Source organism: Pteropus alecto, unplaced genomic scaffold (assembly GCF_000325575.1).
Source record: "Pteropus alecto unplaced genomic scaffold, ASM32557v1 scaffold223, whole genome shotgun sequence".
Classification (NCBI taxonomy): domain Eukaryota; kingdom Metazoa; phylum Chordata; class Mammalia; order Chiroptera; family Pteropodidae; genus Pteropus; species Pteropus alecto.
In genome coordinates, this window is record NW_006434441.1 from 2164346 (window position 1) to 2181297 (window position 16952).

Here is a 16952-nt window from a genome sequence, read left to right on the forward strand (position 1 = left end):
TGCTTCCACATCCCCCACTTCAACTCTCCTCTCAGCTGCCGTCTTTCATTTCATCTAACTAGCCCGAGTACCATTATTGTGTTACTGATTCAGGATATGCTTAAGTCCTCCAGTTCATATTCATTCTGGCCTGTTCAGTAATTGATCTTCATGGGCTTGTCTTAGATTTGAAATTAGGCTGCTGCATGAATGTGATTAAAATATAGGCCTTTGAACGAAATGATTTGGTAAAGCTTATTTTATATAAACGTGGCCATGACAAGCAGTATGTTATTTTTCAGATCATTAGATATTTGTGACTTGAATATTAATGTTCAAGTATTCTTGTTTTCTGTCTTGATAGATTATACGAGAAAATAGTATCTCTCTCAGTGAAATCGAATTGCCTTGCTCCGAGGATTTGAATCTGGAAACTTTGTCGTAAGTTATGAAGCGTGGAACACAGATGAACCTTTCTGGTTCCTGTCAGATAAATAGCAGGAGTGTGCTGTGTGGGGCAGCTCTGCCCTTGGCTTGAGGTTCTGGATCCCAGTGTTTCCAACTGTTGCCGATCACATGTCCACAGAGATTTTGTTGGTTTGTTTGCTTTTGTTCAGGTCTCTCAGGAGTAGTGCTTATGCCCTCAAAAACCAGTATTGGAGGTTTAACTTGTACACATTCCTCTTTTATCCTTTCTATTAAAAAAATGGCAGTGGTTTTCCTAAATTATCTTTGCTGCATATGAAACGTGCAGGCTAGAGGCGCCCTCTATCAGCAAGGGCTGCCTGGTGCTTCTCCCGGAGAGCACGGCCCAGGAGCATGCCAGCAGAGTAGAGGCGCAGCTGGGCATTCCCAGAACAATACGAACTAACTGAGAGAACAGGAATGATTATTGCTTTTCTCCAAGATAATAGTAATAATGGATTTTAAGGCAGAATGATGATGGAATGCCATTTCTTGTAATTGTCTCCAGGCAAGCACATGTCTACATAATTGCAGGAGCCTGTTTATCTCTGGGTTTTCGATTTGCTGGCTCAGAAAACTTATCAGCATTTAACTGTTTGGTAAGAAGTATCTTAGTTTACTCTATTCTGTTTTCTTTTTTCACAAAGCCTTCGTATGCTTCTCTTAACTTTAAATGTCTTCTTTTGTTTTTCCAGCATAAATTTGCAAAGGATTTTATGACTTATTTGTCTGCACCTAATGCTTCTGTGGTAAGTCTTTTTATGATGAGTCTCCTTGGGAATAAAACTTGAAGAAAGTTCACTGATAATTCAGTTACTTACGTATTGTCAAATATCTCTGCAGTTTGTTTGAATTTGAAAGGGAGATTTGAAGTTTTTGCTCATCTTTGAATTTTTGTTCTGGGATATTAGATAAGAATGTGATTACCCTTGAGGGATGCACAGGTCTCTAATTTCTATGACAAGAGAATGGATAAGAAAAGCCATATCCTTCATGGATTCATACCGTCTGCTATTCTGTCTCAGTACTGAATATAGGTAATTGTTCTTTAAAAAAAATGAGTATTTAGTAAAAATGCAATTGTTTTTGAGGCATTGCTGGCTTTCATGACAAGAAGATAGCAAGATTTTTATTTCCTGGTAAAAATCACACAGATTTATGCAACATTATTTGTAATATGAGAAAATTAGAAACATCAAAAAGTCTAAAAGTAAGGTTTGATTATGATGTATCTGTACATTAATGTGTAATGAAGATATCAAAATTGTGTTCTCTAAAAATTTTTACGAGTAAAGAGTGGTTATAATTTTTAGATTAGAAAGATTAATGTATATAGAAATATCAATTTCATTTGGAAAACACAAATATAGGAAAAGATTTGGAGAAAAAGAAAGGCTAAACATCTATAGCAGTTCTTATTGGGTGTTAATATTCCAGCTGACTACTATTACCATTTCAATACTTTATTTTCTGAATTTTCTACATTGAACTTAAATTTCATAATCAGAGAAAATATTTGTTTTTATAGATTTTTTAAAGTTACAAACCCTTCTGGTCTAACAATGGCCACTTTAGTTTTGATCATAAAAACTAACACAACAGACATCTTTCTGCACTTCCAGACAGGTCCTTACAACCTGGAGACATGCCTGAGTGTGGTGCTGCTGTCTCTGGCCATGGTCATGGCCGGCTCGGGGAACCTAAAGGTTTTGCAGCTGTGTCGCTTCTTGCACATGAAAACAGGTGGCGAAATGAACTATGGTTTTCACTTAGCCCATCACATGGCCCTTGGACTTCTATTTTTGGGAGGAGGAAGGTAAATGAATATCTGTCTCTTTCCTCAGTGAAAAGATCTCATGAGTAAGATCTGTAAGAGTAATTGTTTGTTTTGAATTTGAGGGCACCTGAGCATTTTTGATTCTGACTAGCCATTAGCTTATCAGGAGACCTTAGCAGGCTTAACCCCCAGTTTATGCCCTGCTCAGTGGAGGTGCTATCTTGTCCGACAGACTTGGCCTCACTGCTGTCCTCAGAGCCTCATCGGTGAGCCTCTAGTCCCCTCTGTGTAACTACTTTATCATGAGGGTCATGAGCCTGTCAGTCTCCACGTCCCCTGAGGTTTTCTCAGTTTTCAACCTCACTCTTTGCGGCATCTGTCTTTCCTGACCACGTCATCCTCTTATAGGACTTCCCTGGTTTTTCATGATTGTATTGGGTAGAAATGCATGCGCACGGAGTGAGCTCATGGCGGAGCACAGCTTGGGCCGCCCACCTGCAGAGGTGCAGCTCGGAACCCCTCTCCCCGCCGTGTCCCTCCTACCTGCCAGCGCTTTCCTTGTGCCCAGAGAGAACTGCTAGTTGTGTTCCCACACCTCAGCCCGCTTTTGCCTTGTATTGGAATTCAGATGGATGCATGCACCATGGATTTTTTCGTAACTTCTCTTGCTCAGCATTAGATCTGTGAGATTCTCCTGTGTTGTGTGTCGCATTGGTTTGGTCACGTTTCAGTGCTGACAGATTCTGCTGCATGATGGGGATCAGCGACTGTGGCTGTCGACCTGCCCTGCTGTTAGCTGTGTGCTGTGTCTAGTTTGGGCTGTGAGGAATGATAATGTTATGAATGTTCTTGGCCTTGTCTTTTATTTGTCGGGTATAGATCTGTGAGTGGGTTGGGTCTCAGGGCGTGTACACATGTGTGTTCACTTTCTGTATAGCATGTCGTCTGCTCGGGAGTGGCTGTGTCACTTTCTGTGCCCACTAGCACACGTGAAACTCGATTGCTCCCCATCCTTGTTGACATTGGTCATTGTTCGTTGTCTTGATTTTAGCCACCTTTTAGTAGTGTCTCATTGTGGTTTTAATTTCCATTTCTCTGAATAATGATATTCAGCATCTTTTCATATCTTCAGTGACCAACTGGAAATCATCTGTGATGTCCAGATCTCTTGCTACCTACTTTAATAGTGGCTTCTTTTATAATTTTTATTTGTGATAAAATACACATAACATAAAATTTACCACCTTAAACATTCTTAAATGTACAGTTAGGTAGCATTAAGTATATTCACTTTTTCGTCTTGCAAAACTGAAACTCTGTTCCATTAAACAACAGCAACTCTATCCCCGACCCTACACCCACCCCCACCCCCAGCCCTGGCAGCCACCATGAGGTTTATCATTGTGATCCCAAGGCTGTGGTTGGTTTCCTGTGGCTTGTTTTTAACTCTCTAAATGGGGCCTTTTGAGGTACAGAATTATGAATATTTTTATTTTGTGGTTTGTACTTTTTTATACTTCTGATGAAATATTTTTCTGCTGTCCCCACCATGAAAATATTTTTCTATTTGTTGTCTAGAAGGTTTTTAGCTTTCCCATTCATTTGGATTTAAAATAGACTGGGAACTGATTTTTTGGATGTTTTTATCCAGTTGGTGGCCCACGGTTGTTGAAAAGTTTATCTTTTCTCTGTGGCTCTGCAGAACCACCTGTGTTATGCCTTAGGTGTTCGTGGACATGTGTTTATTTCTGGGCTGCTGGGTTCTTTTGGTCCATGTGTCTGTACCTGCACCAACACCACAAGTCTTAATTATTGTAGTTTTATAGTGAGTCTTGATGTCCTGAGAGGAAACCCAGACCAAGATTTCTTTCTCAAAAGTATGTTTTTCTGTTTCTGGTGCCTTGCGTTCTATATCGGTATTGGAATCCCTTTGTGATTTTCACACTAAAGAACCTAATCAGAATCGCACCGAGTCTGTGTGTGGGTTTGGGCCTGTGGGGTGTGTCCCTGCATTCATTAGCTCTCTTGTGAGTGACCTCGGTCCGCTGACATGATTTCTGGACATTGCGTAGGCTCATTTCCCCTTGTCTGTGAAATGGAGCCGTGCAGTGGAACGTGGAACTTGCCTCTCCAGAGCAGAGAGTCAAGACTCAGAAGGGTGGCTGCCCTTTAGCAGGTTTTGTAGACTTGTTCTTTAATTGTTTAGAATTAAGAATGGCTAAAGAAATAGTAAAATTCTTACTTTATGATTTTTGAAATTCTGTTTTCCTTTAGAAACAAGCCCCTCACTATTTCTGTTCTCACTTAACCCTGTCCTGCCTTGGTCCGCAGTGCATGGTCCCTGCCTCCCTCTTGACTCGGTTTCTCCCATGCTGCTACTGCTTCCCTTTCCTGGCAATTCTGGTCGGGAAGTGGTTATGTGCACCTGTGACAGCGTCTGCATTTCCCAGCGTAGTGCTCCCTCATGTTTAATCTCAGAGTTCCCAACGTTGACATCTGGTGTTTGTCTTGGGTTTGGGTCTTATCAAAATGGAAAAGAGGAAATGGCCTGTTCTGTGCACATGTCAAAATATTTCCTTACAATTTGAAATCTTTTCTTCCCAATTCATTGTGTGTGAAATAAATGCTAAATTTTTGCTTGATAACGTAATTATTAAAAAAAAATAGAAATATATATGGGGGTGTGTATGTGTAATAAAATATATATGTACATCGAATAGCTACAGTAGTGGTTTTATGTGATGTCCTTTACCATTTTTATTTAGATTCATCTGCCTGTTTGCCATGCTGAATTTGAGCAGTAGTGAAATAGTTTAAGGAAAATTTCAAAAGATTTTACTTTACTAAGAGTGTATTGCTTTTATATGTTTATCATATTGATAAGAAAAAAACTTTATATTTTGAGAAATAGTTGTTTATATCATTGCAACTTTTTAATAACGTCTGCCTTTTTCACTTAGTTCATCATTCTGAGGAAATGCTCATGCTTTACAGAAATGGAAAAGAATTTTTGAGCTACCCAGTAAAAAACTCTGTTTTTTAAGTCACATTCATAATGTTATAAACAGGCATATAGAAAACTGGGAAAGAAGGTGGTGGTCTTTGTACATGACATTTTCAATACCTACAGTCTCTAGGACTGCATTCATGGTCCTCAGTACTACACTATTTTAGGTTAAAGTTTTGCTTATTATTAATTTAGGTTTTGTAATTTAATGTTTGTGTTTGACATAGTAGATGATCTTGAGGTGGCTTGTGGGCTAGCTGAAAAGTGAAATGTTCACATCATCGACACACTCGTGTTTTCAAGGCCCTGCCATCAAGCATGCCTTGCCACTATAAGTACCTCGCTGCCTGCCTCAGTTTGGCAGCATTAGTAACCCACCTGTCCCTTCTGAATTTGCTCGCAGGTACTCATTGAGCACCTCCAACTCCTCCATCGCTGCCCTCCTGTGTGCCCTTTACCCGCACTTCCCCGCTCACAGCACTGACAACCGGTGAGTCTCATCGTCTTGCCCTCCACGTGGTTCTTTCTTAGGCTCCTGAGGGGATAATTTGGTTGTTCTTTGTTCCATGGACTCATTTCCAAATTAGCTTTATTTTGTTCTTAAACTTAGTTATCTTTCTGGCTGAATCTTATAAAAAGTGTCTCTCAACACAGTACTAGAGCAGAAGAGAACTTTGGCCATTTCCAATGATCAGGCATCCACCATACGCAGTCAGCAGGTGGCCTAAGCCCAGCAGGTGGCCAGCAGGTGGCCAGCAGGTTATCCGTAGGGAATCAGCCGCTGCAGACGACATGTTTCATGGTGTCATTATTTCCAAGAGAGAAATGTGCCTGATTTAGTAGCATTGTCTGTATATGAATTCTTTTTTTCCTTCTTTTACTTGAATGCCGGTAAATTTTGTTTAAGTGACATAGGAGGGACAAGAAAAGCAAAATACAGCAAAAAATTGGAGTTGATCTAGAAATACAGTGAGCGGTGCAGTGAGCCACCGGTGCAGTGAGCAGTGCAGCTCACATGTGCAGAGGCAGCCCGACAGCCCAGAAGCTCCACCTGCAGGCACGGAGGGCCACCCGCCCACAGTGCCTGGGTCCTGCAAGTGGAGGATGGGGGTTGGGGGAGCTGCTCACATCCCAGTGACGTCGAGACTAGGGTGCTCCACTGCAGGCACCCCGGCAACCCCAGGGGTGGGCCTTATGTAGTCAGAAGCCATCACTGAACTGCCCTGTGACCCACAGTGGGGGAAGGGTCGCTGTTGCACAGAAGTAGTCTGACCTGGGGTCCAAGCATTAATGATTGGTTATACATAAGAACATTGTTGTTACACCAGCATGGCTCAGATATGTGGTCTTGCTGGTCAGTTTAGGGAGGGAAGCCTTTTGTGTTAAGATCAGCTGTTGAGTAGGGCGTTGTGGAGCCATGCGCGGGTTGCTGGTCATAGTGTCAGTTTAATTCTTAAAGGGGTATGGCAGTACACACCAAGAACCTTTATATAACAGAAATACCAGGTGTTTTTCTGTTCGTGATTGATTTTGTTTCTGATAGATTTGTAGGGGTGGTAGACGTAGGTGGGAAGCGGGAAAGTGTGGCTATAAGCAAAAAAAAAAAAAAATGAAGTCTTATCCTTTAATGGGATATCTTAAAATGTAAAAAGTTTTTGTGTGTTTAAATTCTAAAATATAAATTTTAAAGTTTAAAAATTTGGAAACGGCACAACACAAACAATCTTGTCACGATCTCACCCATTATTTTTTGGTGCACTGTATTCTAGGTGTGTGCGTGCGTGTGTGTGTGTGTGTGTGTACATTCTTGTAGAAGAGCTTTCTTATCAAGGAAAACTGACAGTTTTTCTTCCCCTTCTCCACCAACCCTTAAAAAAATGAAATAACTAGAAGTAAATCTCTTAAGAAGCGAAAAGACATGCCCGTGTAGAACAGAAAAGGATATCTGAGAACTGCTTTTGTAAGTGCTCAATTTATTCGTACATGTTTTCATGGTAAGGTAATTTTTACTTCCCTGTAAAACCTCGTAACTGAGAATTCAAGAATTCTTGGGTCAAGGATTAAATGAAGTTCTGTTTTTAAACAGAACTTCCCCGTGATTTCTTAGTTGGATCCCCTCATCTTCCTTCAGGGTTGCTGTCATTGGAAGATAGCACTGTTGTGGCTGTGTGGTTCAGCTTGTCAGTCACAGCAGATTGTAGAGTAGTGCTGTTGTCATCTGTTGGTCACCTCCTGTCTTTTTCTGCTCACAGATATCATCTCCAGGCCCTACGGCACCTGTATGTGCTGGCTGCAGAACCACGGCTGCTGGTGCCTGTGGATGTGGACGCCAACACACCCTGCTATGCCCTCTTGGAGGTCACCTATAAAGTAACTCTCCCCGTCGTGTGTGTGATTCATTCCCTCACCCGTCTTGGCAGGTCAGGGTATTTCCAAAATGTTGTCCTTTAAGAGGTGACAACAGTGAGTTGAACTCTTGTAAAAAAAGAAGACTTCAGAGTCTCCATCTCCACACATCATGCCACTGGCCGTGCTCATTTACAGTCTGAGGGCTGAGACCTCGGGGGCGGACTGCTGTCCCTTCATCCTTACAGCTTGGTGGAGGGTCCCTGCTAACTTTACATGGCTGGTGGTAACCTGGGTAGGACTGTTGTGAGTTCATTAGCAGAGTGTTTTAAAGCCCAGGGTCCCGTGTTGTATGAGAGGCCTTTGATTTAGAGGCAAGTAGATTACACATCACATACCCTTCCTTCAGTCAGAAAATGATTAAGTATCTCCTGTGTGTTGCAAGCATGCTAGGCTCTGGGGCATAGGATATGACGTTGTCTTCTTCCTTTGTGTCCACTGGAAAGCCAGGCATGGTGCCTTGAGAATAGAGTGGTGTTTGGAGGCACGTATGAGAGGCGGGGGTCAGGGAGCGCTCCGTCCAGCTGAGGTTGCCGAGATGTGCCCATTGTGGGCCCCTTCCCAGCAGAGACAGCGTGAAGCCGGCCCGGGCAGGACTGCAGCCCTGAAGCGTCAGGGTGGGGCCCAGGGCCTTCAGGCTTAAGCCTGAGATTTGAGTACCAGAGAGGACCTCTTGCCACCTGTCAGTCTGCCAGCTCAGGGGGCGGGGTGAAGTGGGGAGTAGGGGTGTTGCTTCTTGCAGCTCCCTGCTCCACGGTAATTGCAGCTGTTCTCTAACATTTGCGAAGGGCACTCAGTGGTACGAGCAGACCAAAGAAGAGCTGATGGCGCCCACCCTTCTTCCGGAGCTCCACCTCCTAAAGCAGGTATGTGGGATGGGACCTAGGGAGCTCTGTCCGGGGGTGAATTCTAGCAGGGCAGCACCGCATTCAAGACAGTGGAGCAAAGGCCTGCACTTTCTCAGTGTCTGCAGGAGATTGGGGAGCATCCCTCGCAGGAGCTGCCAGGGGGACGCATGGGGTGGGGTGAGGAGGTGCTTTACTGACTGGTCGGGTGGCCTCCGGCATGACTCGTGCGCACCATTGTCTGGAAGCGGCTCATCAGCCTGCCAAGATGTCTTTCCAGCCCAGTGTTCTTCCTATGAGAAGCACAGGTTTCGTTTTGTCAGAGCAGCACTTTTTCAACATTGGGTGGGCCCTGTTTTCATCTGTCTCGGCAGATCAGAGTTAAAGGCCCGCGGTACTGGGAGCTGCTCATCGATTTAAGCAAGGGGACGCAGCACTTGAAGTGAGTACGTTGAATTCTCAGCCATATCTGGGAAGTAGGTGAAGTATGCGGGGAGGTGTAAAGTGCAGATTATTGTCGAGAGTGGCCCTTGTCACCATCGGTCTCATCTAGGACAATCCATACAGTACATATTAAACACAATGGTCTGTGTCTTTGAAACAGAGATTGTGTTAGAAAATGAAAATTTTAATTTAGAAATAAAACCCTAAGTATTTGTTTATTAATGAAGAAATTTGAAATTACTTAAGTTGGATGATAATAGAATTGTGTGGAGCAATAATGAATGAATTCATTTATGAAAATAAGGCTCGTGTGTCTACAATGGGGGTTCTGTGATGGCTGACATTTGTTAGGTCACATCTTCTCTCGCATCTGTTTACCATTCTCTTTTTAGATGATTCTCATAAAATTAAGATTATGGTAGGTTGGTTTTGGGTAGAAACAGTCATATGCAAGTCATTACTTTAATGAATGGAGTGTGTTAATTTTATGCCTGTGGTGGTATGTAAATTGTCTTTATATTTCCAGAAAATATAACAAGCTTGCAAAAGTTCTCTAGTTTGGTCTCAATTTCCATTTCCCTCAAACTATATAATAGCTGTATTCTGTATTGTTGTCTTTAAATTTGCAGCACCATTTTCTTTCTGTTGCTGCACACTTGTCAGTACATACCTATATCTCTGTGTCCCACGCACAGTGCTTGGAGGTACAGGGGACATGGAGACGTGTCAGATAAAGTACTGCCTTTGATGCTCATGGTGAGCAGACAGTTACATGTTTTCTCGTTTAACACGTTCTTGTGAATCTTGATGCCAAAGAAAGACAACTTCCTTTTGGCTTTCTTGTAGGGACTGATTTAACTTTAGACACAGTATTTGATCATATGTTTTCATGGAAAATGGTAAAGACTGTGCCTCCTGTGAACATAGTATTGAGAAATATGACGTTTCTAGCCAAGAACCTCCATAATACCTCATATCAATTCATTCTGGTTTTCTTTCAGGTCCATCCTTTCCAAGGATGGCGTTTTATATGTGAAGCTCAGAGCAGGCCAGCTCTCCTACAAGGAGGACCCAATGGGGTGGCAGAGCTTGCTGGCCCAGACTGTCGCTAACCGGAACTCTGAAGCCCGAGCTTTCAAGGTGGTGTGGATTAGTGAGAATGGAAGGACTGCACACCCCACTCGCCCACCCAGAGTATGGGGTTCTGTGGTCGCGTTCACGGCCATCAGCTGGACCTGCTCCCGCTTGTCACTGTGGGTGATACAGGCTGAGTGATGCGGGGTCTGTTTGCTGCATTAAGTGACAGCCATGGTAAAAGACAGGCCATCTACCTGGACTCTAAGGCTGGTTCGCCTCTGGCGGCAGAGAGAGTCACAATCTGTCTTAACTCTGTAAAAATATTAGTTTAATAATTTTACTTATTAATCTTCATATCTGTCAAGATTTACTTAATTCATGGCAAGAGTAGAAAAAGGTTTTTGCAAGGTAGCACTCAGTTCCATTTTTAAACCTTTTGTTGCTTAAATCTCAGTGAGGATGAAGTGAGGGCAGGTCTAGCTTTATCTTACTAGTTGGCTTTGTTCTTCTAGTGCCTGATGCTAGTACGATAGTATCTAGAATGAACAGAATATACGAAGCAATTGCCTTCCCATGGGCCAGCACATATTTTGCTTTACATTCTAGAACGCCAATGTTTCCAGCGCTAGAAATGTGTTCCATGATGCACCGTTACTGTTTCTGAGTTCGACCCCAGTTTTCAGGAATTCCATGAGCAGCTGTGCTCCTGCTGGAGATGTGCTGGGAAGCTGGGGAAAGTAGTCGCGGCTAAGGGTACTTATGTAGAGCAGAAATGTGGCGGGCGGACCAGCTCAGGCAGCGGGGAGGGCAGTCTGTGTTTTTCCAAGTAAGGACACGGCAGTTTATTTTAATTCAGCTCATCTAATTCATTTTAGGTCAGTTACTTGTGACTGAGCCTTTATGATGGTTCCCAGGGTTTAGATAGATGGGTTTGACATCAGTGACTTTTGTTTGGCAGTATTCCATCAGGTGTTGACTAGATAGTTCTGTAGGACTCTGGGTCAGAGTTTAACTTAAATCAGCACTGTTGCTTCTTATGTAAATTAGAGCCCATCTCAGAAACCCTAATCCAATTTGTAAAGAAAATAGGTAAGTTTAGACTTGAGTTTGAATGGGGAAGTATATAAAAATTAAGACATCCCAATTTTCTGCCTGCTGGGAATTCAGAAGTAAAATATAAACCTTTGGAAAATGGTAGTATATACATATTCCATTTTCAGTCTTGAACTTTGAGTGATATTCTTTTTTTTTTTTAAAAAAAGTTTTTGCGGTAAAATAAATATAACATAAAATTTAGGGTCTTAACCCTTTTTATGTGCCGTGCACAGGTAAGTGCTGTTAAGAGTGCTCATGTTGTGCAAGCAGCACCACCACTGTTCCCAGGACCCTTTTCACCCTGGACTGCTGAAAATATGTCCCCATTAAGCCACAACTACTGCCTCCCCTGCCACCCCCAACCCCTGGCAGCCTCTGGTCTGCTTTGTGTGTCTGATTTTGATGACCTAGTACCTCGTGTAAGTGGAATCACACAGTGTTTGTCTTTTTGTGAGTGGCTTGTTTGAGCGATATTCTTTTTTCCTTACCTTTTCAGTAACAATCCAGTTTGTTTTTCATTTAGTCAGTGAAGGAGGGGCAAAGCCTTTTGTGGGTGAGTTGTGTAAGGAAGTTGTGTTTATTATTGGCCTTTTGTTAAGTCAGTAGCTCGTGTTCTCTTGTGCAGAAAGCTTCATGTAACTTCTGAGCAGAACACATTGATGAAGCTCTAGCAAATTTGCATAGCCTTGGGTTTTGTGGGATCGTTGCGTGAAAAAAGTGAGTTGGATTTCTTAGAACTGCATATGTTACAGTTTGAAGAGTAAAGAAAATAATCTTTGTCATTTTACTTATATTTGTTATTGGTTGGTTTGTTCTGTAGCCTGAAACAATTTCAGCATTCACTTCTGACCCAGCGCTTCTGTCGTTTGCTGAGTATTTCTGCAAACCCACTGTGAACATGGGCCAGGTATGTATGATATGCTTTGCTTGGCTCCAAGACTGGAGCTTGTTATTATGTCTGCCCGTGGACAATGCTAGAAACATATGTACTACCCATCTTTGAGATCGGCCCTCAGGCATATTGTGTGATTTTTGTTTGGCAAGTATAGATTTTCCATAGCGTAAAACTATTAAATTCAGTAGCTTCCAACTTTGATAGAAGAAACAGCTTAAAATTTCTAAGACACTAGTTTTGATAGGTGAACTTTCTATGTCCCCTTTTGTACCAATTTATGTTTTCAGTGTCTGCTACCCTTTTCTCATTTTTACTTAGTTTTGTTTCCTTTGTATTTTATAACCCTCATTCCTGTTGGTCATTAAACTGTTGTTTTTGGGGTTTCAGTTGCCTAGCAGATCACTGACTTAATCCATTGTTGCAGATGGTAGAGTTTGGCTGTGGGAAGGATAGCCTGTTGCCTACCAGTACGTATGGCCTTGGGAAGCATTTCCAGCCTCTCCAAGGGGCAGTTTACTCATTTCTAAAAACGAGACTATAGTAGAGCCCACCTTACGTTCTTGTTTCGAGAGTGAAGGAAAATAACTTTTCCCCCTTCTCATTTAATGAATTTTCACTATGTACTGGCAGACCTCGGAGACATTGCAGGTTTGGGTACAGACCATCACGGTAAAGTGAGTCATGGTATTTCTACTGGTGGAGGGTCTTGCCTTTGATTTGTAAAAGGCACAACGTCTGTGAAGTGCAATAAAGCAAGATCTGCCTGTGTTGTCCACTCTGTGCAGTGTTTTACATCATCTCTCATTTAATCCTCACCCTTAGGGCAGTTTCTTTATGGTTACTGTTTAGAGATGTCACTTGCCCAAGGTCACAGCTAGTAACCACAGAGAGTGCACTCAAGGCCACAGGTCTCTGATGAAGACCTGTGCCCCACTCCCAGCCCCAGCTAGACATGGCTTTGCTGCCTCCCCCAAGCTTGTTCTCTTCAGTGTTTCTCCTGCAGCTTTGTGGGTGCCAGGTCCCCTTTCTGGATCCTGCCTTTGCCAGCACAACCCAGGGCAAGCCTCTGATCTCCTGTTTACTTATATCACCCCAACTTGATCCAGCTCTCTCCTCTACAGCACGTACTTTCTTAACTGTTCCTTGAGACTTAAATTTGGATGTGTTTCATCGTTTAATGTTGCACGTGCTCTGGTTTATAAAGAGCCAGCTGTTGTGCCCTTTGCTGCCTTTCTGCAGAGCTAAGACTGGGCACTGGTAGCTGCTGTACAACTGGTTCTTGAGTTGACTGGAATACACACTGAAGTGCCACAAACAGCTTCTGATTTTTCACAGAAGCAGGAAATTCTGGATCTCTTCTCTTCAGTGCTGTATGAGTGTGTCACCCAGGAGACCCCGGAGATGCTACCTGCGTACGTGGCAATGGATCAGGTATGGCCCAGAGCCTGGCCCAGTTCTGACAAAGGTAGCCTGTGTTTCAGTAACACCCTGAGCTGTGAGGTGAGGTTCCTGAGTGTCCATCTTTTTAGTTTCTCATCTCATTTAGAAATTCAGAAGTGAAGCCCTAGGAAAGATGAACACTCTGTTCATATCAAGAAGCTTAGCATTTAGCACAGCAGGGGTCCTTGGTGGCTGTCTTACTCTCACCTTGCCTTTCTCCCCGTCTCTCCCCGACTGATGGCAGCAGACAGCACTCCCTCCTCTGTCCCCCATGTGGCCTCTTGGCACCCTGCAGTGGCCACTCCACAGCCATGCTCTCGGCTGCGCTCTGAACCTGTACCCTGCCACCCACTCGGGCAGCTGTCTAGAGGAGCATCCCCTCTGGCTGCTGCTGCGGTGACTCTGCAGATGGGTCCCAACAGTGGTGTGATCACGGTATTGTTCGGCCTAACCTGACCACGTCCAGGGACCCAGCTGTGGGCCTTTTTGACCTTCCTCTTTCAGAACCTTGGAGCCAGGAGGGAGCTCACATGCCCTTGTCACTTTCACCCAAGAGCTAGCCCAGTAGGGCCTTGTTGGAGGGCTGGGCCATATGTCCATGCTGGGTGAAGGGCCCTGTGGGCGGCCTGCATCCAACAGGGTGGGGCCCTCCACCTTTCAGTGGGCTAATGGGCCATTCCCGAAAATACCCCGTGTCCCCTATGAATGGCGGTCAGGGCGGCCTTACTCACATGATGCACGTTGTTTTTCTTCCCCTCAAGGCCGTGCGGAGACTGGGGCGGGGAGAGGTGTCCGAGACAGCGGAGCTTTGGCAGATCAAGTTGGTGCTGGCCTTCTTCAGCTCCAGAAGCCACCAGGAGCGGCTGCAGAGCCCCCCGAAGCGAGGTTTCTTTATGAGCTCAGAGTTCCTCCCGGTGGTCAAGTGTGCAATTGACAACACCTTGGACCAGTGGCTACAAGGTAACGGGGGCGGGCCGCCTCCGCTCTCCGTTGTCCTCAGTGGGAGGCAGGCAGGTGTGAGGGCATGCCGGAGGGCCTCCAGCTCACTGTTGGCACTGCTTGTCCGCTGCAGTTTCTGTAAGATGTTTCACTCTGCTTTGTAAACCACAGTGAGAGTATACGGAGCATTTTCTGTGTCTTTTGATACTTAGTTTCACTTTCTCCAGTGTCAGATCCCATTTTTTTTTCCGACCTCTATTGTTTCTTAGGGGCACGGCACCTCCCCGAGGCCAGTGGCCATCTTCTTCCCTCCTCTGTACCCGAAATGGTGTGTGCTCGCTGAGCGGATGCTTGTTTTACCAGCTGTGAGTCTGTGAGAACCTTAGGCGGCATGTGATGGTGGTTTCTATCCATGGAAGGGCTGGCTTATGATGGCAGGGGAAATGTGGTCACGCAGAACAGTGTCGAGGTGCGTTTGCCCACCTGAGACAGTGGCAGAAAGCTGTCAGATATGTGCTATGCAGCTGAAACTGGCTTTTAGTAGTCAGCTCCTTGATCTTTTCCTTCTTTTCAGTTCATGCAGATGCTCGCAGTACACATTGGACAGCGGCCTGCTTTGGGTGGGTGCAGACCCTGGTGACAGCTATGGTGACAGTCCGAGATTCTTTATTGTACTAGTAATCAAGAACCCTAAGAGTTTGAATAAGTTAAAAACTACCTATAATACTATGAAGTAAATTTGAGGGTTCTACATGGAAACACCAATTTCAAACTCCTAGTGTGTATCGTGAACAACTGTTGCGTCTGTAATTTTCTCTTAGGATTTGAAAGGTCTTCTAGTTGAAATTTTTAAAAAATTAATTAATTTATTTACGCCTACAGCATCTGGTCTTCTTAGGTGGTCTCCCATCCAAGTACTAACCAGGCTCGACCCTGCTTAGCTTCCGAGATCAGACATCGGGCTTGTTCAGGGTGGCATGGCCATAGACCATGGGCCATTGCTCCACTGGGGCGTGAACCCAGGACCTTCTGCGTGAAAAGCAGATGCGCTAACTGCTACACCGTGGAACCATGTCCTCAAAAAATTTTTTCAAATGCAATTTTTGTTCTCATTTCTGGGAAATAGACAAGTTATTTCATAGTTTTCGGTGTTCCGTTTTCATGGAATTTTGCATGTGGTCATGTCCAGCAGACCTCTGCTGTTGATAGGACACGTGCCTGCAAGTCTCTGACTCGCTGATTTCATATGGTGCAGTGATACTGGTGGCAGCTAGAGCCTTCTGTGATGGCTTCCAGGACTGCTTCCTATAGCTCTGCGGGGCCCGTGATGCTCATGGTGTTGCTTTGAGCCACCACTTCAGCTGCCACCCTCATTGCCAGGAATGTGTGTTTATTGTCTAGAGGAGAACCATCAGTTTTTAAAACTCATAAATCAGTGATCTCCACTCTCACAGGGACTAGCCGTTCGTTGGCTGTGGCTGGAGAACAGTAACCTCTGTGGGGGTACGGGGCCTACGCTTCAGCGTCGGAAGCGTTCTGACGTTGTCATCTTAAAGTCACAGATGCACACGTGGACTTCCAAACCACAGCTGTTAAACCTGAAAGTGCACTGGATTTTTGTGTGGATGTCTCCTCAGTGAGATTTTCATCTTGAGCCAAGAAAATGGGTTTTAAGTTAAGAACCTAAAGAAGTTTTGTTAACTTTTAAGTATTTTATTATGGAAAATTTAAAGTGTGAGACAGAGCAAACAGAACAGTTTAATAAGCTCCAATACCTGGCTTTAGCAGTTACCAGAGTTCTGCCATCCTTGTATCTGTACCTGCATCCACTGCCACTGTTATTTTCCAAATTGCACCGTTTCACATCTCCACCAGCAGGGGGACGTGGTGTGGTGTTCTCTTTTGTCCTAGATGTCATTTTAGACAGGTTGGTGAGGATGTAGTGGTCCCTCATCTAGTTTTAATTTGCATTTCCCTGGCAACTCACGGTGTTAACTGTTTTATTATACTTTTTTGTTATTCATGTCTCCTTTGCAGCATCCATTTAAGCCTTTACTCATTTTTAAATTGGTTGTCATTTGATTATTGAGTGTAGGACCTTCTACAAATTCTGTCTACAAGTTCTTTGTGAGATGCTTTGCAGATTTTTTCCTCCTACTTTTTGCCTATTCATTTTCTTAAGGGCGATTTTGATGAGCAGAAGTTTAAAATTTTGATGTAGTCTATTGGTTTGTTTTATATTTGTTGCTTTCTGAGTGCTGTCCAAGAAATCTTTCCTACTCCAGGTCATTAAGACTTTTTTTAAAGTTTTCTATTGAAAGCTTTACAGTTTTAGCTTTTATATTTAGATCTATGGTTCATCTCAAATTAATCTTTTATGCGAGGTACGAGTTGAAGTTTAGGGTTTTTTTTTTTATCCCCCAAATACTGATATCCAGTTGTTCCAGGACCATTTGTGGAAAAGACTTTTCTTTCTAATAGAATTGCTTTGGGGCTTATGTTGACAATCAGAGGCCTGGATCAGTATGAGTCTGTTTTTGGACTCAGTTCTGTACCATTGGTCTGTTTGTCTTGATGCCAGGA

The 16952-nt window shown here is 43.7% G+C and overlaps 1 protein-coding gene and 1 pseudogene across 1 annotated transcript in view; one reads left to right on the forward strand and one right to left on the reverse strand.

Annotated features, from left to right (window-relative positions):
* Nucleotides 1-16952, forward strand: part of ANAPC1 (anaphase promoting complex subunit 1) — a 71505-nt gene that overhangs the window by 52304 nt on the left and 2249 nt on the right. The window contains exons 35-46 of the mRNA XM_006909446.3: nucleotides 344-420; nucleotides 953-1043; nucleotides 1140-1193; nucleotides 2067-2260; nucleotides 5632-5718; nucleotides 7481-7598; nucleotides 8423-8500; nucleotides 8854-8921; nucleotides 9925-10063; nucleotides 11916-12002; nucleotides 13326-13421; nucleotides 14192-14390. Coding sequence (XP_006909508.1) covers nucleotides 344-420; nucleotides 953-1043; nucleotides 1140-1193; nucleotides 2067-2260; nucleotides 5632-5718; nucleotides 7481-7598; nucleotides 8423-8500; nucleotides 8854-8921; nucleotides 9925-10063; nucleotides 11916-12002; nucleotides 13326-13421; nucleotides 14192-14390 — 1288 coding nt within the window. The remainder of the gene's footprint in view (nucleotides 1-343; nucleotides 421-952; nucleotides 1044-1139; nucleotides 1194-2066; nucleotides 2261-5631; nucleotides 5719-7480; nucleotides 7599-8422; nucleotides 8501-8853; nucleotides 8922-9924; nucleotides 10064-11915; nucleotides 12003-13325; nucleotides 13422-14191; nucleotides 14391-16952) is intronic.
* On the reverse strand, nucleotides 15243-15358 carry LOC112477869 (annotated as a pseudogene).